Consider the following 25,949-nt stretch of genomic DNA (forward strand, 5'->3'; position numbering starts at 1 on the left):
CGAGTGTCACCTTAAAGATGCAGTCGCTCTAGTTTTATACAGTGTCGCTATGGCGATCTGGTGGGAATTCCACCTACACTGAGGAGATACTATCCAAAGTGGAAAATGAAAGTGAATCAAGTGGAGCCAAATCATGCAGTGGAAATGAGACATAAGGGACCAGTGGGATAGCTCTGTTTCACATTTAAGGTCCATCCTCCAGTCTACACCATCCATATTCTGGGATTTAGAGACACGAGTTGGCTCCCTCTGCTTTCCACCCTGCAAAGTGTCATGGGGGTTGAGCAGCATTCTTTGCGAGCCAGGCCTAGATGTTTTAACTGGTTAGCGGAGCTGGCACTGAAAAGCAGCCTGTCGGATGCAATCAGTTCGTCAGTGCTGCTTCTTCTAAAGGACCGGCCAAACCGAATAGACAGCCAAGCTGCATGACCCGATAGAGACCTAGCTATATCCCCTCCCCCCTCCTTTCTGAGCTCTCTCTTTCTGAGAGATTGCTCTCCTCCTCCCTTTAACTCTGAACATTTTCCTTTTCATAGGGTCTATTTTGGTGATGGGATTTCAGCCTGATATCTCAGTATACTTCCCTTTTTGGGGCTATGGAGAGCAGGTTAGAGAGAGAGAAAAGTGAATGTTGGACCATTTGCAAATATTTCATTTTTATATTTTTGCCTATGTATGAATTTGTTCTAGCATGCTTGCCAATTGTATTGGAGGGCCTGAGTTGCCTCGCGTCACCCAGAAAGCATGCCAGTAGTGTTTGGGTCAGGCAGGCATAGCTGTCGTACCACTGCGCTGAATATAGTACCGTTTTGTTTCATCCTGTCCAGGACAATATGTTCTCCCAGAGGTGGAGAGTGGAAGAACATTGTGCTGTAGTGTTGTCTAACCTAACTTAGATGGCAAGAAATTATTAGAAACCTCCCCCCATCCTTTCATTTTCTGCCTCTTTTCTGCTTTCCTCCTCTTCTTTGCCTGCTGCCACTGAGATCTGGACCCAAACTAGCCTAAAGGTTTTTCTGGCCAGCCTCGTCCTCCAGCTCTTCTGAGGGAATCCCAGGGTGCTCTGAGGCCAGATGGGATATGTGAACCCTCCAGCATGTTCTGAGTTATTCAGGGTCAGCATTAGTCTGGCGAAAGTAAATGAGTTTGGCTGTCTTTATTCGTTTAAAGACAAATGAATTAGATGTGGGTAACAAAGGCTATCCTGGCCACTCTTCAAAACAAATATCCATTCTCTTCTTGTTCTTCTTCCTTTTGGGGGACAGTCTGCACAGGCTCTCACAGACATGGGAGGGTGTCAACATTTATATCACATGGAACTTAATGCACACGGAAACTATAATGTCCACTTCAGAGTTTAGGTTTATGAATCAGTAGCAGGAGAGGAAAAGTTTCATCCCTACACATGTATCTGAACTCATGTTAGATACCATAATAGCTGAGCACGTTTATGCTCTTTCCTTCAGTTTCCTTCTCTCCTCTCTTGCAGGTGATGCCATAGCCCAGCTGACAGATGTGGGAGCAGCCTTGCCGTCCCAGTCAGACGGACGTGTCACAGTGTTCAGTGATCGGACAGGCATGGTGAAGGCTGCCCGCCTGCTCCTCTCTTCAGTCACCAAAGTCCTGGTCCTGGCTGACCGCATCGTCATCAAACAGATAATCACATCACGCAACAAGGTGAGACATGCAAATTTGAGATGTCACAACTTCTAAGGATATGCATGAGCTCTCTTGCTTAGATCTCTCTCTCACACACACACACACACGCACACACACACACAGTGAGCCACACACACCGTATCAAACTCCACCCCGAGTCCTTTATGTCCTAATAGATAAGCACTGGCTCTCTGAAGGAGTACTCTGGAGGTAATTGGAGGGAAGCAGCACATTTAGCGATCACATAAAAACACAGAGCAGGAGCCTGTCCCTCTCCATCGTACCTGGCTATGCTCTTAGCCAGACAGTGTAATATGGAAGTAGCTGTAGACTGAGCCAAGAATGGAAACAGGGGGCCTTATCATGAGTGGTTAGCCTCGTTTGGATAGACAGTCAACAGCCCCCTGTTCTCCATTACTGGCAAACACAATTACATCTCTTCCTCCTCTTTGTCTGCCGTGGATAAAAGCTGCTGCGTTAGCGCTGCCAGCTAGCCTACCCTCGGCAGCTAAATTAGCAGCTACATGGACTACTATTAACTAAAATGCAGGTTAGGAAGTACTTGTTCAGCTGGTTTTATTTCAGGATATCATGATATAAGTGCATCACATTGAGCTATTAATACCACAAAAGGGAGTAATACAGAAATAAAAGGTAGTAATACATTCCAATAACTTTTATTCTTGATTTTCTTGTAAGGATAGAAAGTTCATTTTCTTTTGGAAGAAATTTAAGACCATATGTGGCCGTTCACCGAACTCCTCTGATCTTTTCACTCCTCTCAGGTCCTAGTTACCCTCGACCATCTGGAAAGAGTCAGCACCTTCCAGGAATTTGTACAGATTTTCAGCCAGTTTGGCAACGAGATGGTGGAGTTTGCCCACCTCACCGGAGACAGACAGAACGTGAGTAGCAAGTGAACAACTCTCTCTTTTTTTGAGTGTCAAAATCATCAGCACACGTAAATGTATTCTCATTAAATTGATCTCTATGTGGTCTTGCATATGGATATAGTGTGGTTAAGGAACATGCAGTTATTTTTCTCTTAGTTTCTGCAACACTTGTTTATTTATGTCGGTGTATCCTCTAACAAGCAGAGGTTTTCTAACATGGTATTCTGATTGAGCAAGCAGGTGTTGGAATTAGACTTTGAAACCTGCAGCGCTTCCACTATGAATGTGCAAGCAAACTCAGAACAAATCAATAATTCAAACATCAAATATTTACTCTTCCCAAAAAAGCAAACAATGAAGTAACAAGGTTTCTCCAGGCTTCTTCAAATATTACTTTCTGTATCTTATTATTTTCTACTAGTTTCTAATCCAGGTCAATCCAAAAAAGAAATGTGCCGGTCAGTTATGACTCATACTCTTTAAACTCATCACGATTCAGTGGTGATATAAAGTAACCTTTGCCTCCAGCGATGCATTCTCTCTGCAGTATAGGAGCTTATGGTATAGCACATTTGCAAAACAAAAGTTTTGCTTAAAGTTTTAGAGAAACAGTGCAACTGAGGGTTCAAACTTTGTTCTGTCAAAGACTGCTAATCCTTCTTTGATGCATACATTCAGCCTCTGCTGCTAAAGCGCTTTGCCTGCAGAAGCTGATGTAAAGTGCACCGGCTGCGATATCTAGACAGGGAGAGAGGATCGACCATCCTTCTTTCTCAATTTCTCCAGGGCACGTGTTTTGAAACACACATCATGTCTCTCCCCAGCACACCCAGCTAATGCTCCCTTTCCTCATTTGCCACCCTGTTTTCTTTCTCTTTTTTTTTTAGGCGTATTCACTCCCACTCATGCGTTTTCATGCACGTACACAGCTCCTTTAGAAAATCTACCATCTTCGTCTATTGAAGCCAGATGAGCACAGAGGCAAAAATAATGACAGATAATCACATCGTCTTTGTAATCTAAAGCAAAGTAATGGAAGAAGAGTTGATTCAGCTGCCTTTTTTCTAAATCGCAAAATACCTCATTCAAGCTGTATATTTCTGTTTGGAATACATGCAGGGGGTGGAGCAGGTCATACATGCTGTATTTTTTTTATTAATCTGGTAGCATCTCTTTTTATTAGGAGACAATTAACCTAGGAAGTTTCATGTGAAAAGAATCTGTGTCGCATTTGTGTGTCCCTTCATACCAGCATGAAAGAGATTTGTTGCATATTTTTGATGCTTCGTGTCCCTCGGACACCCAGAGAGTTCTTTAGAAGTTGCAACTGAAGTAAAGCCACCCATTACCGTGTGTGTGTGTGTGTGTGTGTGTGTGTGTGTGTGCGCGCTGTAGGACTTGAAGGATGAGAAGAAGAAAGCACGGATGGCAGCAGCCAGAGCTGTGCTGGAGAAATGCACCATGATGCTCCTCACAGCCTCCAAGGTAACCGGCCAACACTCTGAGCAAGGGTTATGAATTATGTTCGGCTTATGTTCAGATTTAAGGCTTACTCAAGTTTTTTTTTAGTTTCAAGGCTTCTCAAGTGCTGCGATCAATGGTTGAACTCAAAACTCAACTTCAAATTAAAAAAAAAAAATACAAGGAGTGAATAATCGTGGTTGTAAAAGATGAAAAAAAAAAGGCAGGAGTTGACAAGAGCAGAGGAGGGCACGAGCTTTGACATTTTACATCAAATTCCTTCCAAAGACTTGCCTGAGGCACCCAGATTGTGAGTCGGCGCGGATCAACAAGGACGCCGTGTTCCACCGGATGCGCTGTGCCCTGGAGCAGGTCATCGAGATAGTCACCGAGGCGCGGAGCTGCGGGGAGAACAAGATCCTTCCTGCCAGCATCTATAATGGCATCAAGGACTTCAAGGTAGGATCAGAAAGTGGCCTTTGTCAAGGTGTCCGTGAAGTTAAGTACTGATCCTCTCGTGGGTGAAACATCATGCTGAACAAGTTTTTTTTTAGTTTAAAAATCACTTTAATGGCAGTCACATAATCTGTTCATATTAAAAGAAAGACCAGGGCGCTGTGGGAGTGTTGATTCATGGTGGCAGCATTAACATTTAAGCATTTACTGTTCAAATCACGGAATCAATATGTAGGACCAAACCTATCTATTTTATGATTTGGATACTAAGGTTGTGTGAATCACCGTAAACCTACATCACTATGACTAATCCTCTCCCTCCTGCTTGTGCGCTGACAAATGAAAGAAAAACAACAACAACAAAAAAATGTTTTGAAGGGGTCTTTTCCATTGAGATGAAAGGAGAAGAAAGTATTTTAATGAAAGGGCCCAGGGATGCGTATTGCTTTTAATAAATGGCTTCATAGCTCCTAATGGCAGAGTTTAACTAAAAGCTTATATAAACCTGTCATCTTAGGACACAGAGGCAGAGATGTTACTCATTTTTAAAAACTTTGTTGTAAAAAAGAAAATGCATTAGCTTTCATGTTTGTGTGCTTGAGACGCTGTTTTTGTGCACCTTTGATGCCCCAAGGCTAAACACATACCCCGCAATCCTTGTGATTTAATGACGAGGTCAAGTGAGTAAGGATAATGAGACAACAATATATTATGTTTTTCACCCTCAGGACACTGGTTAGTAAAACTCATGTATGTGTTAAAGCAAACCTCTAAATCAGGCGCCTCAAAGTCGCGGCCCGCAGGCCAATTGCGGCCCTCGTGACGATGTTTTGTGGCCCTCACCTTGATATGAAAGTTTAATGTGAGTTTTATATGAATGGCACTTTACCGTGTTGTGTGTGGAAGGTCCATTTATTATCTGCTGTATTGTTTTTACTGGAAAAAGTGGAAATGTTATGTAATGTAATTTTGTGTCTTTTTTTTTTTGTAATTTTGTGTCTTTTTTTTCTAGAAATTTTGTGTCTTTTTCTAATAATTTTGTGTCTTTTCTTAGTAATTTAGTGTCTTTTTTGGGGTCATTTTGTGTCTTTTTAAGTCATTTTGTTTTTTTCTTTCATTTTGTGTCTTTTTTTTAGTAATTTTGTGTCCTTTTTTTGGGTCATTTTGATACTGCCTCCAGCGGCCCCCAGGTAATTTGAGTTTGAGACCCCTGCTCTAAATCCTTCAGCTCGCAGCCCTAATTCCCAACCCTCCTCCTCTTCTGCAGTCCAGCGTGGAGTGCCTGCGGGAGAACCTGTACTCCTTCCCCCCCCAGAGCATGGACAGCCAGCTGGAGGCGCTGGTGGAGCGGACGGAGGACTTCACTGACTCGGCCTACACCAGCCACGAGCAGCGGCAGGCCATCCTCGGTCTGTGCCAGCTGGCGCGCCAGGACACCCAGCAGCTGGTGCACGCCTGGGTTGAGGCGGTATGTTGGCACAAACGAGCACACTTGCACAGATGCACCTACACCTACAGTACAAGAATATTCATAAAAACATATGCTACCATATGAAGAATATTAATAAGTGCCTCTTCTGTAAGAAACTTGTAAAATAAAAGTGTGATAATAAGATGCAAATCAGCTTTTCAAGATGTTGCTTGGATTACTGATTGGGAGGGATATAAAAATTTTTTTAGCATTTAATGTGTCTATTCAGCGCACACACAGCATGCTACACACACCCACGCACATTAACGCTCCCTCCCAGGCTCACTCAGTCATTCTTCTCCCCTACTCACTCTCTTTTCATGCACTCCTCCTGGAACAACAGAGCATAATCACCCACCTGAATGACCTTTTTTTATTTATTTTTTTACGAAGGCTCATTCAGCCAAGAGCAAAACATCACGTTGTGTTCCGTGTCTTGCTGCCATTCAGCAGAGTCTCCTTGGCCTCAAAATTGATGGACTCATGAAACACAAGTCATTATGTCGCAGATTCTCATTGTAAACTGTCTTCGGTGTGTTCAGAGTACACAGAGAAACTCTTGCCACATAATTGTGCAGTAGCGCCTCACCTAGCTTATGCAACTGAAGGCCATATGGTGAATTGAAAAGACCAGAAAATGCTGCAATGTTTTGAAATTGCAGAACACGTCTGAATCTGCACATATTTATCTGTACTTCAGGTCTTGAGTTTTGTTGTAGAAACTTTAGTAGAATATAGAGGACTTATGGGTCTAAAAGTATTAAATGTAAAAATTATTTGTTCAGTTAAGTAAATTGTTGTGTTTGTGTTTGATTACTCAAATTGCATGCTGAAATGCTTAACTGTTGCAGAGGTTACAAATGTATTTGGAAAGTCATAAACCACGCTATTAAAAAGTTAATCTCCTTACCCAGTTCCTATCTAGAATAGAATATAACTTTATTGTCATTGTACAAGACAACGAAATTTTGTTTGGAGCAGTCCTCCTCCAGTTGCACAGTTCAAAATATTGATATTAATATCAATATGAGAAAAATACTTAAAACAAAAACACAACATTATCAACATTATCAACGGTGTCAGCAATATATGTATAAATAAAATATACAGTACAGGCCAAAAGTTTGGACACATCTTCTCATTCAATGCGTTTCCTTTATTTTCATGACTATTTACATTGTAGATTCATCAAAACTATTAATGAACACATGTGGAATTATGTACTTAACAAAAAAGTGTGAAATAACTGAAAACATGTCTTATATTCTAGTAAGCAAAGGGTGGTTACTTTGAGGAATCTAAAATACAAGACATGTTTTCAGTTATTTCACACGTTTTTGTTAAGTACATAATTCCATGTGTTTATTCATAGTTTTGATGCCTTCAGTGAGAATCTACAATGTAAATAGTCATGAAAATAAAGAAAAACGCATTGAATGAGAAGGTGTGTGACCAAACTTTTGGCCTGTACTGTATATCTCTAAGTAACAATGTTTTAAAAAGTCCAAGTCCTTAAGTGCAATAGTGCAATCATGTGTGTGTATCAAGGTTATAATAGTTTTGGATTTTTCATTAGTTTTAGTTTTAATTTCGTTGTGAATTTTTGTTTTCAAATTCAGTTAGTTTTAGTTAGTTTTTAGAGTGAGTTTTCTAGTTTTAGTTTAGTTTTTATTTTTTGAAAATGCTTAGTTTTAGTTTAGTTTTTATTAGTTTTAGTGTTAGTTTTAGTTATTTTGTAATGGGCTATGTGTTGGGTGCGAGATTCAAAGTGGTCATAATAAATTTTGCCTTTATTTCCTTTGGTTTATTCATCTCAGCCCCAATAAGGTTATTAACTCTTTTTAATTTTGGTTCTAGTGTAGACATCCCAGTCTCAGTAAACATATTCACCATGTGTTGCATGTTCAAATAGAAACTCTGAATTATGAATGAAAAAAGTGGACAAAAACGAAAACTAAGGACATTTTCACTATAATTTTAGTTAGTTTTGTAACCTCACAATACAGTTTCAGTTAGTTATCGTTTTTTAAAAAACTCTAGTTTTTATTTTTATTTCAGTTAACGAAAATCTTTTTTCAATTCTAGTTTTTGTTATTTCGTTAGTTTTCGTTAACTATAATAACCTTGGTGTGTATGAGATGAGATGGGGGGGGATCTATTGCCGTATTGTTCCAGATAACAATGTAGGTTTGTGTGTGAAACCTTGTTGGCTCTCATGTTGTATTCCCCTTTGTCTGTCTCACCGGAGCAGCAGTCTGTCCATGCCAAAGAAGCTACGGAGGACATGGAGGTAGCCATCCTGAAGACATGCCAGAGCGTCAGTGACCTCAGACGTGAGGTGAGCAGCAGTCTGTCTCCTCTGAGTCTGAGTAGATGAGAGAGAGAGACACGACTAGCACGTCTCTCACTAGGTGTTGTAGCTGGTTCCCCACTTCCCTTTTTCCCATCACTCATCAGCTTACCTGTCGTCTCTCTGTCAACTCGACCGTGTCATTGTGTCACCTCTGCTCCTCTTCTCCTTCTTCTTTTTTTTTCTTTCTCATCTACCTCCCACTTATCTCTCTTCCTCTTGTGTTTTCTCCAGCAACCCTCTCCTTCTCATTCTGCGGTTTAATCTGTGATTCCTCCTCCAGCTCCATAAGGTGGCAGTCTGTCGTGCCTCCGACTTGCTCAAAGTTCACGGGGAGCAGTTGCCTCTACGGGCTCTCAAAGCGGCGGGCGCCGAGGGAAACCTGGAGGCAGTGGCGGAGTATTCACGCACGCTCACCGAGCAGAAGGAGCAGCTGGTGGAGGTAGGTGGGGGCGGGAGCTAGGAGGCTGCGGAGGTTTAGTTGTAGTTCAGCAGGTAGTTTCAATTTTGACTTGTTTGTCAAGTTGCAAGCTTGATATAAATACACTGAAATTGCTGTGCAAGCAAACACAACGGCTCACAATGAATGAAATTATAGACTCCACCTCTAATCTTCAACCAAATAAAAGTCAACATGTGGCTTTGTTATGCAAACAGTGAGCAGAAAAATGCCATGCAAGCTTTGTCATGTCTTTGTCAGTGGCCATAACAAACAGAACGCACAGTATGGTTTCAAAAGACATTGTGCAAGAGCAAGGCACTCTTTTTGAAGAATAATAAGATTTTCTGGAGAATCATTTACAAAAAAGTACAAAGAAAATTGTTGCTGTGTGAAACCTTTTCCTACCAATGACACCTTAAGAATCACTCATTATCCATGCACACACAAAAAAAGAAAAAAAGAAGAAGATTGCTTTCTTTCATGCTGAAACCATAAACAAAAATCTATCCATTTCTTTAGGTTTTTATGCAGTTAACATGGCTGTATCCAGTGTTGGAATGTAACTATGTACATTTACTCAAGTGCTGTACTTAAGTATGATACATTTTAGAGGTAAATATTGTACTTTTTACTCCACTACATTTAGCTGCCAGCTTTAGTTACTTTTCAGGTTAAGATTGAACCTCAAAAAATACAATCAATTTAAAATGATTATGTATGTTTATATATTCAACCACATAAAAGTATATTAATTAGGTAAAATGAGCCCTGCCTACCCTGCTGCTTACATAAATGCATAAAAAAATGATAATTCCAATTATACAGCAGTCTGAGTGGGGCCATTGTACATAATGAGTACTTTTATTTTTGTTACTTTAAGTACATTTTGATGCTGATACTTTTGTACTTTTACTTAAGTGAGTTTTAAATGCAGTACTTTTATTTATTGTGGAGTAATTTCACAGTATAGGTTTAGTGCTTTTATTTAAACAAAGAATCTGAATACCTCTTCCACCACTTGTAAACATACTCATAATGCTTTATAATCTAGAGCCGTTTCATTATAATCTTTGCAATAACAATATCTGGAATTGACCAGCATGAAATATTTTGATACTTGACCTTGTAAGTCATTCTAAAAAGGCTTATGTGTTACAATTATTGCTGCGAAGCATTATAAATATTTTCCTTATAATTCCATTATAAGTCCTTATAATTACAATTATTCAGTGCTTAGAGTATGTTTATGATGCATTATAGACATGGGTGTCATAGAAAAAAACCTATAATTCCTAAATACACTTTAATATGGTAGTATATACAGCAAATCTGAACATGTGTCCACTTTCTGCAGTACCTCAGATAATCTTCTAGGCCAGGGATTCCCAAAGTGTGGTGCGTGTACCCCTGGGGGTGCGCGAGATGAAAAATGTAATGGCGGTCTGATAATTACACAATTAAATTTTTTACCCCACACAATAAAGAAGTGTAAATAAACATTTCCTTAGTAAAATGTAAAATCAAAAACTGTAATATTAATTAATAAACAAATGCAGGCTATTCAAAATGCACTTGTGTTATGATGACGGGTTGTTTAGCTCCACGCTCATTTAAACTTGCTTCAATTTTTGTTCAACACGGCTCAAAATATTATAACATTTTCCCCAACTTATGTGCTTTGTGCCTCTGATCCTGAGCCTGTCATCATCCTCTTTGCTCTTAAAAGTGTAAGCTTGCGCATAACTTTGTTGCATTTTATTGAAACTGTGTTCAGGTTAATTCAAATGCGAGACCGCATTGTTGTGATGGTGATTATTTAATTATTATTTGTGTTCTCATTTGAGCATGATTAAACATGCCGCCTTTAATATGGCTATAATAAAGCTTATTGCATTTTGGGTTTTTTGAAGGTGTGGGGGATTGGGGGTGCGTCAACACGGTTGGGACATAGAAGGGGGTGCGCAGCTAAAAACGTTTGGGAACCGCTGTTGTAGGCAATAATTTTTTCCGTCTGTGTCTGTGGTTCAGACGTGTCGGCTGCTGTGCCATGTATCGGGGACGGAGCCTCTGGAGATTACCTGCATACACGCTGAGGAGACCTTCCATGTCATTGGTCCACAGGTAACATTAACCCTCCAAACATTTCCTTCATGTGTTTTTGTTTTAGTTAGTTTGATAATATACCCTGTTGACTGGCAGCAAACGCAGGAGACAGGATCAGCTGAGAAAGACGCACAGGTTGACCCTAATTGATTCCATTCAACACTTTTATTGCATGTCAGTGGAGTCAAAGCAGTCGCACAGTAGTCTGGGAATAAAATCAAACCTGAGTAATATTCTACTTAGACTCAGTGGGGAGGGAAAATAGACAAATTACCTCAGTCTACCTCCTACACCTGAGAACATGCTGTCCACCTAGTCCCCTTATCCCAGATCTAATTATGTTTGCTCTTGGAAACCATCCATGCCAGTAATTATCCAGCAATGTAGAATGTTCCTGTCCTGCAGTGCGAATGTCAGGCCCCGCATGACTCTGCAGTAATGACTCCACTCCTAAGTTCAAAGGTCAACCAATCAATAACGCTGCGGTATTTGTTGGCGGTGGTGATATGTCTCTGTGTCTGCCCAAAGTAATAGAGGGGTGGCCCAGAGGGTAATTGGCTATTAAATACTACACTGTAGGGGATGGGTGTAGTGTGTGTGTGTGTGTGTGTGTGTGTGTGTGTGTGTGTGTGTGTGTGTGTGTGTGTGTGTGCGTGCGTGCGTGCGTGCGTGTGCGTGTGTGTGTTTAATTTGTTGAATGTAGATGTAAACCAGACTTGATTGCAGATATTATAAATTCTTAAATGTGTTTATTATAAACTTAAATGTGTTTCAGACACATTGGAAGCTTGAGCTCGGTTAAACATATGATGTGTCATGCAGCAGCTTTATTTTGCTAGTGAGAGATACAGAGTGAATGAGGGAGACATGGGGGGCAGAAAAGCCTCCTAGCCAGATTCGAACCAGGGCCTCCTGCTTACAGGGACTAAGCCTTAGTGGTATGAGGTCTTCTAGTGTTCCACTGGGGAGCCCCATACTTATCAACCATAATCATTTTATTTTGTACAACAGAAGGTTGATGATAAAGCCTTAACCCTTTATCAGGCAAAGAACTATATTTGGTAACTTCAGGTAATATTTCGAGAAAAAAGTTGCAAATTTACTAGATTAAAGTGGCAAATCTATAAGAAAAAAAGTTGCAGATTTAAGAGATTTAAAGTGGCAAATCTGTGCGTAAAAAGTCACAGATTTACGAGAAAAAAGTGGGGGAAAAGCAACTTTTTTCTCCCAGATTCACCACTTTAAATCTCATAAATCTATGCATTTTTTCTATATATATATATATATATATATAATATAATATAATGCATTTTTTCTATATATATATAATATAATATTATATATATATTATATTATATTATATATATTATATATATTTATAATTAATTATTAATATAATTATATATATGTATATATATATATATATATATATATATATATATATATATATATACATACATATTTGGAGTTGTAATAATTCCACTCTATTACTTTTGGCCGTAGAGTTGCAGGGACATATTTTATTATAAGTATTATTTCATTATAATTTGTATTAGAGGTGCACCAATTGGAATTTTCTTGATTTTTGATGTCACCATGCTCCCGTTTGTTATGTTTTAATTGGGAGACATATCATTTAAATTGATAAATCACCACAGTGAGTTTCCCAGTTGTGGACAAAAATCACACCACATTTTCTTCCTCTGTCTTTTACTTCACCAACTTAATTTAAATAGTACATTTCCCATTCTGCTCAGATCATCTCGGCAGCCCAGACGCTGGCCCTCCACCCGTCCAGTAAGATCGCTAAGGAGAACCTGGAGGTGTTCTGCGAGGCCTGGGAGTCCCAGCTGTGCGACATGGCCCTGCTGCTGAGAGAGATCAACGACGTCTTTGAAGGCAGGCGAGGTTCGGTTTTTTTGTGGTTTATTTTTTCAGTTAATGGGCACTTGAGTGCATTTGGGTGGGTCAGCACATAACATGAGGATCAGAGATTTTTTTTTTTCCAGGAAGAGTCAGAAGCAGTAGCGAGTATAGGCAAAATGTGCTGTCAGTGGCATTTTAGCCTGAAAGAATGAAATTCTGTGATAAAACCTTGGTGAATCATTTTGCCCCTGAACACTTCAATAGCCTTAATGAAGTGGAAGCAAAGCAAGCAGCGTGCAAGCACATACCTTTGAAAAATTAATCATCATAGACTGTGGGAAGCATTTTGCAAAAAGAGCGACGTCAGTGCCATTAGACACCCGTGCATTCATCCCTCCTCTGTTCTCCCTCTCTCCAGTCATTATTGGACCTGAAGTGTCCAAATCATATCTTACAAATCAGCTGTTTGTATCCTCACTGACTTTCCTCTTCAACTGTGTGTGGATTTGCATCTACTATAGTATTTGCCTGTGTTTCACACACTGTAAGCCTGAGAAATTTCAAAGACAGGGGAAAGATGTTTTGGCATATTTCCAAGCCATAGTTGCCCTCATGAATGTGACTTTCACATAAAACGTAGTAAATATTTTGAAGTGCAGCTCAGCAGGTTGAAAGGATCGCATCCATCACACACTTGTATTACCACGAAGCCAAAATGTTTGTGAAAGTGTTGTATTGACACTGTGGAGAGATTTGCTTTTATTATTTTCTCCTAATCTTGAGTTTATCGTCCCTGCTGTAGTCGCTTGAAAGGAACCACGCTGCTCGTGTTTATGATGAAAGATAAAAATGTGTCAAGGGTGGACAGTGATAAAAGCAAAACAATTTCAGCACCGTAATTACTGAATAACCATAATTGCCAGCCTAATTGTCTGGGTTAGTATCTACACACAGAGAAATAAAACATGATTATTTTAGGTTTCTGTTTTTTTACTTGTTATTCTGTGTTCAGATGATCACAATAACTCTCTTCTCCTAGGAGACAAAAGACCTTATTTGTCACTTCCCAGACCCGGGGTGAGTATCACACCATCCATCCTCATGAATATTCCAACGATCCCATGGTTTGTAATCCTCTGATTAATGCCACTCTCTTTTCCAACAGAAACACTCAGCTAACTTGAAGACTGCCAAGGCTGTCAAGTTGGATGCAGAGGTAGCGTACTCCATAAACTCCTCTGGCTTTCAGCACAATGCATCACGGCACGTCTTGTACCCTGGTCTGACAGCAGTATATTCATCTCCAGGAAAACTTTGTCACTTGTTTGAGGAATTGATGGTGTTGGTATGCTAATAGGCTGCCATTTTTGCCGGGCTGGTAGTTTTTTGACATGCTGTACCATCACAGGAAGCGGGATTATGCTGATTATGGAACTTATTATGGTGTAAACAAAGGAAAATAACCCTATTTGCTAATGTACATTTCTAACATCCATCATTTTTCAGTCTTTCCCGTAGAGCCCCAACCTATAAGGACATTTTGAGACTGATGCCAATACTGATTTTAGAGGGGAAACTTCATCGATAACCGATATGGTGGCCAATTCACAATTTTTTTTGAGCTGTAATAAAAAGACCTTTTTATTTGGATTTTGCTCCGATTTTTCACCACACCAAATGTACCCAGAGAGCAACTTTCTCACTTTTTATTAAATAATATTTAACATTGTTATACATTATACAAACAACGTATTACATTGTCAGCCAATTATATAAATGATAACTGAGAAAATAAAGAATAAATAGGAAAAGAATAAATAGCTAAATAAACAAAAAAAAGGATTACATTTCTAAATGACACCAAGCAACATTTTCTGCATTATACATGATTGCCCATAAAGTTGGAATAGAATATTTTTTAACTCTTTCCATTAAATGATTTATGACAAGGTGATTTATTATTGACAGATAAAGTGTATATCTTCTCAAAACTTTATCAATCAATCTTTTCTGAGTCTGTGTCTGAAAACAAAATGATTCCAACTTCATGGGTGTCCGTGTATATTGTATGAAAATGTTTTTATAACGCCACATATCGGACAGCATAAACACTGATGCTGATATTTACTGACTGATATTGCAGTATCGGCCGATAATATCTGTGAACCGATATATCTGTTGGGCTCTACTTTCCTGTATAGAACTGTTTGTTTTCTGTGTACGTGCAGGAGCAGACGAGCATGGCCAAGCTGGGTCTGGAGCTCCGTCTGCTGTCGTCGGACGTGGACACCGAGGTGGAGAAATGGGAGGAGCAGGAGCACGACATCGTCCGACAGAGCCAGAGCCTGGCCAGTATGGCCTACAACATGTACCTGTTCACCAGGTGAGCAAGCATGATCAATCTGTTCCATTCATTTCAGAGCTCAATACTGTAAAGCCTCTTAACCCTTTATCAGGCAAAGAACTATATTTTGTAACTTCAGGTAATATTTTGAGAAAAAAGTTGCAAATGTACTAGATTAAAGTGGCAAATCTGCGAGAAAAAAGTCGAGATTTAAAGTGGGGAAAAAAGCATTTTTTTTCTCCCAGATTCACCACTTTAACCCTTAATAGGGCACTTATTGAAATACTTGCAAATTCCAAATTTCAACCCTAGAGAATATTGGAGGATATTACATACTGCCTGAATGTTTAAAAAAAACATACGAAAATAATATTTTGAGAAAAAAGTTTACGAGATTAAAATGGCAAATCTTCGAGAAAAAAATGCGTAGATTTATGAGATTTAAAGTGGTGAATCTGGGAGAAAAAAGTTGCTTTTTTCCCACTTTTCTTTTCGTAAATCTGATAATCTGATAATCTGACTTTCTGGCGCAGATTTGCCACTTTAAATCTGTGAAATCTGTGACTTTTTTCTTGTAGATTTGCCACTTTAATCTAGTAAATTTGCAACTTTTTTCTCGAAATATTACCTGAAGTTACCAAATATAGTTCTTTGCCTGATAAAGGGTTAAACATCCACATGAATCTCTTTAGAGGCTTACTGTTAATAAGATTCTCGAGCAACCGATATTCACCAGGCATAGTTAGAAGCTAAAGTTGACTTGCCTATGACTCATTCTGTCAATAACATTGATTCATCTTAGTCACAGTTTTTCTTGATTGCTGTGGATGTATTTTCTCCTCATCCCTCTCTCTCATCCATGTTTCCTTTCCTCATTTTCTGCGTTTCCCATATTGATTCCCTAGAGGGGAGGGGCTGCTGAAAACAACACTAGATCTTTTTCATCAAGCTGAGGTATGTGCATCCATATCCGCTAATCTCCACTTCTCCCCACCTTCTGTTCTCTTTTCCTCCCCTTTTATCGAAGTTGCAAATGAATGCATCTGTTGTTTCATTACACCAAAGACATGCCGTGGCTGGCAGATCAATAGATTAGTAAATGCCAGCATCCTTTCATTCACTTCCCTCTGGCATCTGATAGGGTACGACTAGTAGGACTTATTATTATGATGGAAATATATCGCTGTGTGTTCCCGGCCACATCGGACGCACGAGGTGGTAACAAACAAGTTTCTATTGAATTGGGATCATTTCCAATAATGTGCAGTAATTTGTAGAATTAGGGCCCAAAATGTCAGCCAGGATTTATTCCATTTGGCGTGAGCGAGGGAGATAAGAGAAAAAGAGGAACGAGAGGGGAAAGAGAAGGGAAGGCATGCTGATAAGAAGAGCCGAGAAAAAGTAAAATCTCATAATATTTACCGACTCCGGCTTCCTGGTGGAAGAGAAGTTAAGAGAATTATAGTTCTGCGTGTATTTGTGTACAGTTTTTGATTTGTCTTTTTTTTCTTCAGGTTCTCTCTGAAGAGGGGCTCCAGCTGTGCTCATCCCTCCGCACTTTTTCCACTCAGGTATATGCTAACGCAGTAAATCTCTCTCCGCACACACACAAAGCTAAATACCAAATCAGGATGTGCTCACATAAAACCATTTCCAAATATTTTTTGCAAGCTAAGCACTCTAGAAAAAGAAATCTAATGTGTGTTATATAAAAGTCTTTGTACTTTGACATTTTTGCATACAGCAAGGAGCAGTAAAATGAGTACAGTAGAAGATTGAAGCTGGGGTCAGCACTTCTTTTTGTGTCACTGAGCAAAAATTCCATAATGACCTTTAAGCCTATTATAATTTGAGTGATCTTAGAAAAAACAGCTTAACTCTGTTTTCAAGCTTAATAAAATCCAGCTCATGATGGGAGTCTTTGGCTAATCACAGGTCATTTCAGAGAGAGGGCGTTCCTATTGGTTCAACTAATGCACATGCACGTCCCTTTAGATGGTAAAAAGCCTGAATCAATCTTGGAAAATCAATCAGAAAAAAATGTGATTCCAAAATGCTTTTTTTTCCTCAGAAAACTGCCTACCCCAACTTTAAAACCAAGAAATATTTGTTTTGGCACACAGAATGTACTTCATTCGCTGGATGGATGGATGGATGGATGGATGGATGGATGGATGGATGGATGGATGGATGGATGGATGGTGGATGGATGGATGGATGGATGGATGGATGGATGGATGGATGGATGGATGGATGGATGGGTGGGTGGGTGGGTGGGTGGATGGATGGATGGATGGATGGGTGGGTGGATGGATGTGTGGGTGGATGGATGGATGGTGGGTGGGTGGGTGGATGGATGGATGGATGGATGGATGGATGGATGTGTGGGTGGATGGATGGATGGATGGATGGATGGTGGATGGATGGATGGATGGGTGGATGGATGGATGGATGGTGGATGGATGGATGGTGGATGGATGGATGGATGGGTGGATGGCCATATAAGATGGCAGATTGAAATAAGGGTGTCAGGCAAGAATGACATCAGACTAAAAAACAAAGCAAATAATAAAAACAGACAATTAATAGTTCTACAATTTTTTTAACTGCCATTTTTTGAGATCTGATTTAAAAATCCTCCACTGGGATGTATCAGTCAGAAAGTCACTGTAACAGAAAAAAATTAAGGCAAAGAGAAAAGTAAACACTTTATTTTCTTTTGCATAGGCTCAGTGGCTTTCACATCTGTATGCATACACACACTGGCACCTGTGCCCCCACCCACATTACACCTCACACACACACACATACACACCCATATCACCCATTCCTGCATGCCACGGTGCCGGATCCGCCTTATAAATCACATAGCGAGAGCAGGAAATTAAGGCTGTCACACACTCTCACCATCCCTCTTTCCCCTCTCTGAGTTGAGATCCAACAAACAAACGTAGCCTCTGTGCCTTCCTTCCCCTTGCCCTCCACCAACTTCTTCCCCAGGTCCTCCAAGTGTAATTAAATGGCTCTTTTTGACAGCTATTAACGACCGCCATTTGTCACTGCTGCGTCCACAGGTGTGTATGTTTGTGCACATGTGTGGAAGGGGACGAGGGTGAGGGGAGTTAACTGCAACCGCCCAGGACTAATTGATAATCAGGAGGCTCGGCTCTTCAACTTGCCTCACGCTTTCTGATTAATTACATCAAACAAACTGGTGCTAATGGAGTCCCTCTGTCTCACCCTCCACTCCCATAGTTCTTTGGCGCCAAACACACTTGTAGCACACCTGCGTTGCCCTCATTCAAACTATGAGGCTAGTTATGCAAATTAGCTTGAGCATTTGTAATTAAAGTTTAAGAGGTTTTGTGTACTCTTGTCAGTCATGAGCAGTGCTATGACGAAAAAAGGAGCTTGTGTTTTTTAGGTCGCTCGTGGCATGTAAGTGAAGTAGATTGATGGCCCCCGTGACTCAGATTGAAGGATTAACCCAGCTGGATAACAGACTTAAGCAGTAGATCATGACCTGGCTGTGGCTGATGGATTACATCAAGCTACACTACATTTTAATATATTTCACCCTCCTTTTTGGCTTTTTGTGAGGCTTGTGTCGAAGCAAGAGCACTAAATCCAGTCCAGTTCGTCCATCAGCGTGTGTGTAAACGAACCCAGTCTCCCTAGATAATACTGTACCATAAACCATCCCTGCTGTCCTAAAAGACGTCTCCCCCGCTGTCTATCTTTCTCTCTGTTCCAGCTGGTTGATGAGGAAAAGTCTGTGGTGATGACAGAGATGGAGAAACTGGTGGCGTTATGCCAACAGCTGCAGATGGGGGCCAAGACTCCCGTGCAGGGCAAGACTGCCACCTTCCAGAAGGTACCCACACTACGCTTGAGCTTGACTTTGTTTCTGTGTACACTTTTTGCAAAAAAAACGTGTTTATGCCCCGAGTCTGTTTTGTTTAGTTCATCAAATTAGTTACAGAGTGTGCAGAGTGGCCTCACTGTGTATTTATTCTTAAAGGGATAATTAGCTCCAAATCTACATCCCCAACAACAGACCGCATCATTGAAGCACTGAGCACACAATAGAGCATGACTAACTGTGTTACTTCATTACCGGCTATGGCGTAATATTTGAGTGATCTGCGAGTAACAGCATTATTGAACACAGGGCGCTAGATTAATGAATGTCTGTGGGAAATTAATGAGCATCTTGGGCTGAGACGAGCTGCCTTAGGTCACCTTGTAATAAAGGCGAAGGTTGGAATCAAAAGGACGGGATGAAAAATAGCGTGCCCTCTGCTGATTAATGAGCATGCTTTTGATGTGTATTGGCTCCCATCTCTCTGTCTCTCTCCATGCTGATGTTCACTTTATCACTGGTCACTAATGAGAGGGTGTGTGTATGCCAGGGGTCGGTAGAGCACCGATCAGGAGACGTTAAAGTCTACGTCCACTTTTAGGGAACCTAAAATGTCTTATGACCTCAACTATACTGACTCTTATCTGTCACCTTTCTCTACTTAAGGTGAAGATGGCATTTATCTCAAATCTCAGGTTCAAATTTAGAAGCTAGATTAGGTACGTCACAGCTTTTAAAACCAATCAAAAGTCGTAAAAGGCAACTCAAACCTGCAGAGCAGAGCGGACTTGTCAGTACGGAGAAAGATGTTAACCTAATGTCACTGTATCACCAGTCAGCCGTCTTTTGGTTATCGTAATTTTACATTAACTACTACTATAAATGATCATGTTATGTTTCCAGTTAATTAAGTGGTGTAAACTAGAGTCAAGCTTCTTATCTTCAAACCGTTTATTGTTTTTAACCATGTACATTAGCCGTGGGTTTACCAGAGTCGGCTAAAGGATGCTAATGCCCGTGAATTAGCTGTTCGCTATCTTTGTCACGGATCGACGACTTCCGTTTTCTTGCTGTAGAACAATGGGCGCTGCTGTCTTTTTTTAGGGAGAAGTGTATGTTTTCTGGGTAAGCCGTACTTATCATGGGACACCCGGGACCGTATTTCCATCCTTCACAATAAAATACAATACAATGAAAATACAGACACACTTTTTCATCGCCCCAATGTTGCCCAAGCATATTTCCGTATTTTGATTAGATATGTAAATCTCCATGTACTTAATTTAAATTTCACATGTAGATTGTTAAATATGTATAAATCAATTCTACCTACACTGATTTTGCTGAGCTTATTTGAAATGCCAGTGAAACATCAGAAAGTGCAACACTGCGGATGTGACCAAATAGGGCCAAAGTACAGAACGGAGGCCGACTGGTGAAATAGTTACTTTACCATTCTGATACATCTGCTAGTCAACAATATTGGTGCAAAACAGACTCCACATCCGGAGGCAAACTTTTTATGTAGGAAAACCATTTAAAACAGAATATCAGTCATTATCATGCGGGTAATTTTTTACATGAAACGTGTCTGGAGGAGTTTTAAGTTATATGCTGATATGTGTGTGTGGTTAGTAGGCTGATGGGCATTTATATCAAGCTGCACCTCATTAACTAGTTCTTTATCATTAGGTCTATTATCATTATTATTTCTTTGTCTGCAGGTGGATTCATCAATTCAGACAACCAGAGGTATCTTGACTGTTGTCCTCTCCCTCCTCCCATTCTGCAACAAGCTCAACAGAAAGGTGATTAAACAGGACTCATGACTAAATGACTGAATTGTAGTTTGGCAAGTGACATGGACATTTAGTTTAGCAATATTTTAATATTTTTAGAAATATCTACATAGGCCAAGAAAGTATGATGGATTAAACTTCTAATAGCTGTTTTTTACCCAGTCAGGGCCAGCCATGTTTGATGACATCTGGCTAAAATATGTAGTTAAAAATGACCAAGATCTAAAAAGTTTATTGTGAAAATGTGCCTTCAAACTGGGATAAAAGTGCATTTATCACATTTCCTGTGGGCGTTAAACACAGGTCTAGTTGATTGTAAACATTTTAATGAGGGAAAGTTGCATATACCTTTAAGTGTATATCATTTAATAGCTTGTTTTTTATTCACAAAACAGCAAAAAATCAGATAACATGAATAAAATGAATGCTAAAGGCTTGTATTTTTTCCTATTTTGTTTCTTTCAATTAATTTCGTCTACACACTGTGTCCACTTGCAGTACAAGTCAGAGAGAAGTAGCCTGGGCTCCCCGCAGGACTGGAGAGAGAGGCAGGATGCTTCCACACCTGTCAAGGAGGAGGGAGCTCTCAACAGCAAGAACAGCAACGGCTTTGGTGTGAAATCCTTGGAGCAGCACATGGCCGGTCTCAACCTCCTGGAGAGCAAATAATCCAGGAAACTGTCACCTCCTTGTCCACGATTCTCCCCTCGGAGCAGCACATAGCCAACCTCACCTTTCTGGAGAACTATTAAAATCCAGACAAATACTTCACTCCCCTCATCCTCATGCATCCACCAGAGAGTGGGCTAGAGCAGTGTGTCGAAGATGGTTTCCTCGGGTCAGCCAGAGTTTGTATTTGCTGTCTGAATGATAAAGTGAAAGCTTTACAGAGGAAAAAGCAGATCCAAGCTTGCTGTGCCCAGGGGCAGTTTTAACCCAGGGTAGTTTGTTACTGAAGCACCACTTCCATCCCCAGCCAACAAGATGGAGACAATCAGCAAACATTATGACTTAAAGAGAGAGGCGCCTGACACAGACCTGATTTTGGAATCACTTTTATCACTGCTCTGAATAGTTGATAAACTGATCCGAAATCAGGAGAGAAGTCCTCTTAATGCTCAGCCATACATCTGTCTTCACCATGTGCCTCTGTGTAACAAGCCTATTTGCTTTGTGGTGTACTGTAAACGTGTTGCACATGTTAGCAAAATTGGGGGTTAAAAAAAATACAGTAAAATGGCTGAAAACCCACCATGCATGATGCCATCATCACCAAACCCTTGTGTTTGAGTCTCTTATGGTCAATGTGTCATAGGTTTGTAATGTTAACACTTGTTCTGTAATATTAGACATTTAGTGGTACATTTTGTCCTTGATCACTGGCATTGTAGTCCTCTCGCTTGGATAAATAAGCAAGTCATCTACACCATATGATTATTGACTACTTTCCATACAGTTTGCCATGGAATGTTAGCCATGTTAGTAACAAAATCACAATTTAATGCCAAATATGATTGTTCTTATGAAGAGGCTGTGATCTTCAGCTTGCTACTAGTGTGAAATATAAAGCTCTTACATCTCCAGTGTACATCACTGGAGGATTATTTTTATTTCCGCCTGGTTTCTCCAAAAAGTTAAAATGATAAAGTTTATCACTGAGATGCTTCTGGACAGTCAGGACTTTACTTTATACTGTCCTATTAAATCATATTGTGTGTATAGTTGCATATTTTTCCTCACAAAAGAAATGGAATTCTGAACTGGCACCTGCATCAAACGGAGCCATGAAGTGTACTTGTTATGAAGACTATCATTGTGAAGCTGCCTTGTAGGCCAATATGTATTGAATGGTAAATGGTATGTATAATATGGTACTTGAAGCATAGATATATATATATATATATACAGTATGTATCCTAAGGTAAGGACTTTGGTACTAGGTGAGGGTGTGATAATGAATGAGATGTATAACATACATTAAGCTTTAGAGACGCATTGTACAGTGTGAGCAGCTAAGGATGCTGGGTATTGTAGTGGCGCTACAGTTGTGAAGAAATCAAATCTAGTTTTGGACCATCTATTCTTTTGACAATTGAAAGGTTAATAAAAGTGACACGTAAAAAAAATAAACAATATTTTTCTTAAACCACTGTTGCTTGTGTTTATTAGCATTCTAGAAAAATAGTTCAAACTGAATATTAGTTGGGGGTAATAAACAAAAACAAAAAAACTTTAATTTGTCATGCTTTCCTCCTTTTTTAAATTAGAAAACTAATGCAAAGAACTTTCCGAAAGCACTTGCTCAATTTCTGAAACAATGAAAAACAAGTATAGAGGCACAGCTTGCATTATATGCAATAGTCCCTTTGAAGTGACCACACATTAATGTCACCTTCCAGGATAGTGTCCTCAGTCTCCACCCAAACTGGTGGGAGGGGCAGAACAGTTTTGTCTTAAATAAGGCAAGAATGTGGAGCTCCGTCATGATGGTTGAGACTGGGCGACGGTACGTTTAGAGACGATGCTCTCGAACTCCTCTCTGCTCAGAAGATTCTCAGTTATGCTCTTGCTCTCCTCAAACTTTGGCAAGATGACAGCGATGTATCCTTCAGTGAATGGCTGTTCAGATTTGATAGAAAAAGGAATATTTAAAATTAAAAAAAAAAAAGATTAGGTGAAACTACGATTGTGGGAGAGAAACTCATCAAATCGTCTTGCAGTCGAATGACATTGACAAAAATACCATAAATTTAAAGTGTTTTTATATTCATGCAAATGTATGGGCTAATTCAAGAGGGCATTTCATTATTAGTTAAAAACAACAACATAACTAAATTCACAGAAGTCCAAATGTATACATGGCATCCAGATGTGCACATTATAATGATTACGATGTAAAAAAGAAAAGAAAAAAAAGTATATATTTACCTTTTCCAGCAAAAGAGAAGGTGTTTCTAAAATACTCTCATTGACCTCAAGTAGACGGCCCCGGATGCAGCTGAAAAGATGAAAGATTTATGTGAGCGATCATGACCTACAAGCATGTGGAATGTATGGAATGTAAGAAAAACAAACTGATCCCACCTGTAGATTGTGTATTCAGTTTCATCCGTGCATGTTATCCTACACAGAGGTGCAAAATCCGTAAGGAACTGACCCCCCTATAATGGGGAACAAAAAGAATTGAAAGGGCATTTAAGGCCAAGCTGAAAAGAAATGTAAAATTAAGCTACACAAGTACATACTTTTGCAGATACATCAAAATCATCTGTAGCTTTATTAATTATTATGAATTTACCCGCTTGGACTTCCCAGACACTTTATTGTTGAGCCGACTGCAGCAATTACTGATCTGGTAATTGATGCTTTTGATCGTACGGCCATTCTGAAGGATCGGGTGAGTCTCTGCCAACGTGATGACGCAGATTCTGCAGAGAACAAAAACAAAATGAAAGGTTTGCCTTTAAAAACAGCACCAAAAGTTAACCATTTCAGTGTATGCAAGTCACTTTAAGTTTTGATTAAATCAAGCTAAAACCCTATGTGACAGACATCTTTAAAGTATACTTAAAAAGCGAGTTTAATTGGGAGTAACAAACAACATATTCACATGGAGCTCAAGAAATAGGACATTAACTAAAGAAATTGAGTCACCAGAAAAATAGAAAACCCTGTACACTGTAATATGCAAACTACTTTCTTACACTATTAATTATTCAAGATATTTTTGGTGATTTGCACAGGTACAGGACAGTACAGGTAATACTTGTGCTTTGAACACTTCATAAAATACATACTGTGAATTATAGAGACAAACACTGAATTATTACATGAAACGATAGACTGGGCCACAAAGGCTTATTGTAATATCACCTTTTTGTGAAGCTTGTACTTTGTGTTGTTGTTTTTATTGGTTTGCATTAAATATTTATGGATGATGGATTTTAGTTCACCCATAAACATTTTTTAAAACATATTATAGCATAATGTAATACCACTACAAAAAACTCTAATAGTATTTTATTAGTCTTTGTTATGTAGGTACATACTTATAACCAGCTATTTAAAAAAGATAAAATGGTAAAAATGGTAATTATCTCCACCTGGTGTTGATTTCACTCTTACCTGTTTGAATGCTGGAGGATGCAGTGGTCCTCACACGGCTTCCCCTTCATATCTAAATAAAACAACAATACACTTATAGTATTTAAATTATGTTATCCATTATGAGAATACCAAAATAGTCACAACTCTCCATTCCTGAGGTCTTAAGTTCAATGAACGTTAGCTAACTTAGCCACCGGACAGCTAACAGCATGAGAGACATTTCAGCTAACGTTTGGTCTTATTTACCGGCTCTGAACCATCGTGTGTAATATCGGTCGATAACTGAAGGCGCCGTCGCTTCTGTGTCTTTTTGCTCCACACTGTCCATCAAATGTATTCACAAAACAGACTGTAAAGAAAAGACTTAGTTTGCAGCAATGCCAAGGCTTCTTCTTCACTATTTTGTGTGACGGACAGTTAATGGTGTAACACCAAGCTGTCCGTCTCACAAACTAATCCGAAAGTTTTAAGAGCAAAAGGTTCCGGAGTTCCTTAACCTTCTCTAGGCGAATTGCACATGTTAGAAACGTACATTACATCAAAAATTAATGTTAATCTAGTACAAAAATGAACTAAGTGGTATTTTTCAAATTTGCAGCGTTGAAACACGAGGGAAGATCGGATATGTGTCGATTAAATGTGGTGTTGTTTCACTCCTAGCTACAGCTCACATCACTATAATTTAAATCAGAGGGCATTCAACCTTACTTAATAGCGGTTTGGGATCAATTAATAATTAACTTGAACTGGATTTGTCCCCTGTGGACAGTTGAAGTCTCGACTCAACTCCCAAGACTACTCATGGTGGAGTAATTCTCTTCTGTCTGGACACGTAAGCAAAATTTGTGTTGGCTTTGGTTGTCAGCATTATAAACGTTTACAAACATTTATTTCTCTGTGCTTTTCAAGTTAAATAACAGTTGTGAAGTTTTTTTAGTGACATATTTTCCTTTTACACTGCACCAGGACTCCAGAGGTTTAGGGGCCCAGAGACTCCATTTATTGTGTTCACTTGAGTTGACAAATGTCTAATTTTCAACAGTAACCCACAATATGAACTCAAATAATAAGAACCTTGGGACTGCTCGCACATTATAACATGGCTGGTGTTTGTCTTGTAGAGGGGCCCGGTGTTT

The 25,949-nt window shown here is 39.6% G+C and overlaps 2 protein-coding genes across 3 annotated transcripts in view; one reads left to right on the plus strand and one right to left on the minus strand.

The window, feature by feature from the left end:
* Positions 1 to 22,365, plus strand: part of ctnnal1 (catenin (cadherin-associated protein), alpha-like 1) — a 63,348-nt gene extending 40,983 nt beyond the window's left edge. Inside the window, exons 3-19 of one of the 2 annotated variants that reach the window (XM_059349579.1) lie at positions 1,490 to 1,677; positions 2,445 to 2,564; positions 3,948 to 4,037; positions 4,302 to 4,472; positions 5,737 to 5,937; positions 8,192 to 8,278; positions 8,574 to 8,732; positions 10,761 to 10,853; positions 12,593 to 12,743; positions 13,741 to 13,778; positions 13,867 to 13,917; positions 14,930 to 15,084; positions 15,951 to 15,999; positions 16,560 to 16,616; positions 18,800 to 18,919; positions 20,632 to 20,715; positions 21,205 to 22,365. In XM_059349579.1, coding sequence (XP_059205562.1) covers positions 1,490 to 1,677; positions 2,445 to 2,564; positions 3,948 to 4,037; positions 4,302 to 4,472; positions 5,737 to 5,937; positions 8,192 to 8,278; positions 8,574 to 8,732; positions 10,761 to 10,853; positions 12,593 to 12,743; positions 13,741 to 13,778; positions 13,867 to 13,917; positions 14,930 to 15,084; positions 15,951 to 15,999; positions 16,560 to 16,616; positions 18,800 to 18,919; positions 20,632 to 20,715; positions 21,205 to 21,375 — 1,985 coding nt within the window. In that variant the 3' untranslated portion in view covers positions 21,376 to 22,365. The remainder of the gene's footprint in view (positions 1 to 1,489; positions 1,678 to 2,444; positions 2,565 to 3,947; positions 4,038 to 4,301; positions 4,473 to 5,736; positions 5,938 to 8,191; positions 8,279 to 8,573; positions 8,733 to 10,760; positions 10,854 to 12,592; positions 12,744 to 13,740; positions 13,779 to 13,866; positions 13,918 to 14,929; positions 15,085 to 15,950; positions 16,000 to 16,559; positions 16,617 to 18,799; positions 18,920 to 20,631; positions 20,716 to 21,204) is intronic. The other variant, XM_059349580.1, reaches the window with a different exon arrangement.
* Positions 22,366 to 22,851: 486 nt separating this feature from the next.
* On the minus strand, positions 22,852 to 25,223 carry abitram (actin binding transcription modulator). The gene is made up of 6 exons (XM_059349583.1): positions 25,060 to 25,223; positions 24,832 to 24,883; positions 24,005 to 24,134; positions 23,791 to 23,867; positions 23,635 to 23,704; positions 22,852 to 23,325 (listed from the first exon to the last, which is right to left on the minus strand). Exons 1-6 carry the CDS (start codon positions 25,139 to 25,141, stop codon positions 23,188 to 23,190), a joined length of 549 nt encoding a protein of 182 aa, XP_059205566.1. The 5' UTR covers positions 25,142 to 25,223; the 3' UTR covers positions 22,852 to 23,187.
* Positions 25,224 to 25,949: the final 726 nt, after the last annotated feature.

Source organism: Centropristis striata, chromosome 14 (genome assembly GCF_030273125.1).
Source record: "Centropristis striata isolate RG_2023a ecotype Rhode Island chromosome 14, C.striata_1.0, whole genome shotgun sequence".
NCBI lineage: Eukaryota > Metazoa > Chordata > Actinopteri > Perciformes > Serranidae > Centropristis > Centropristis striata.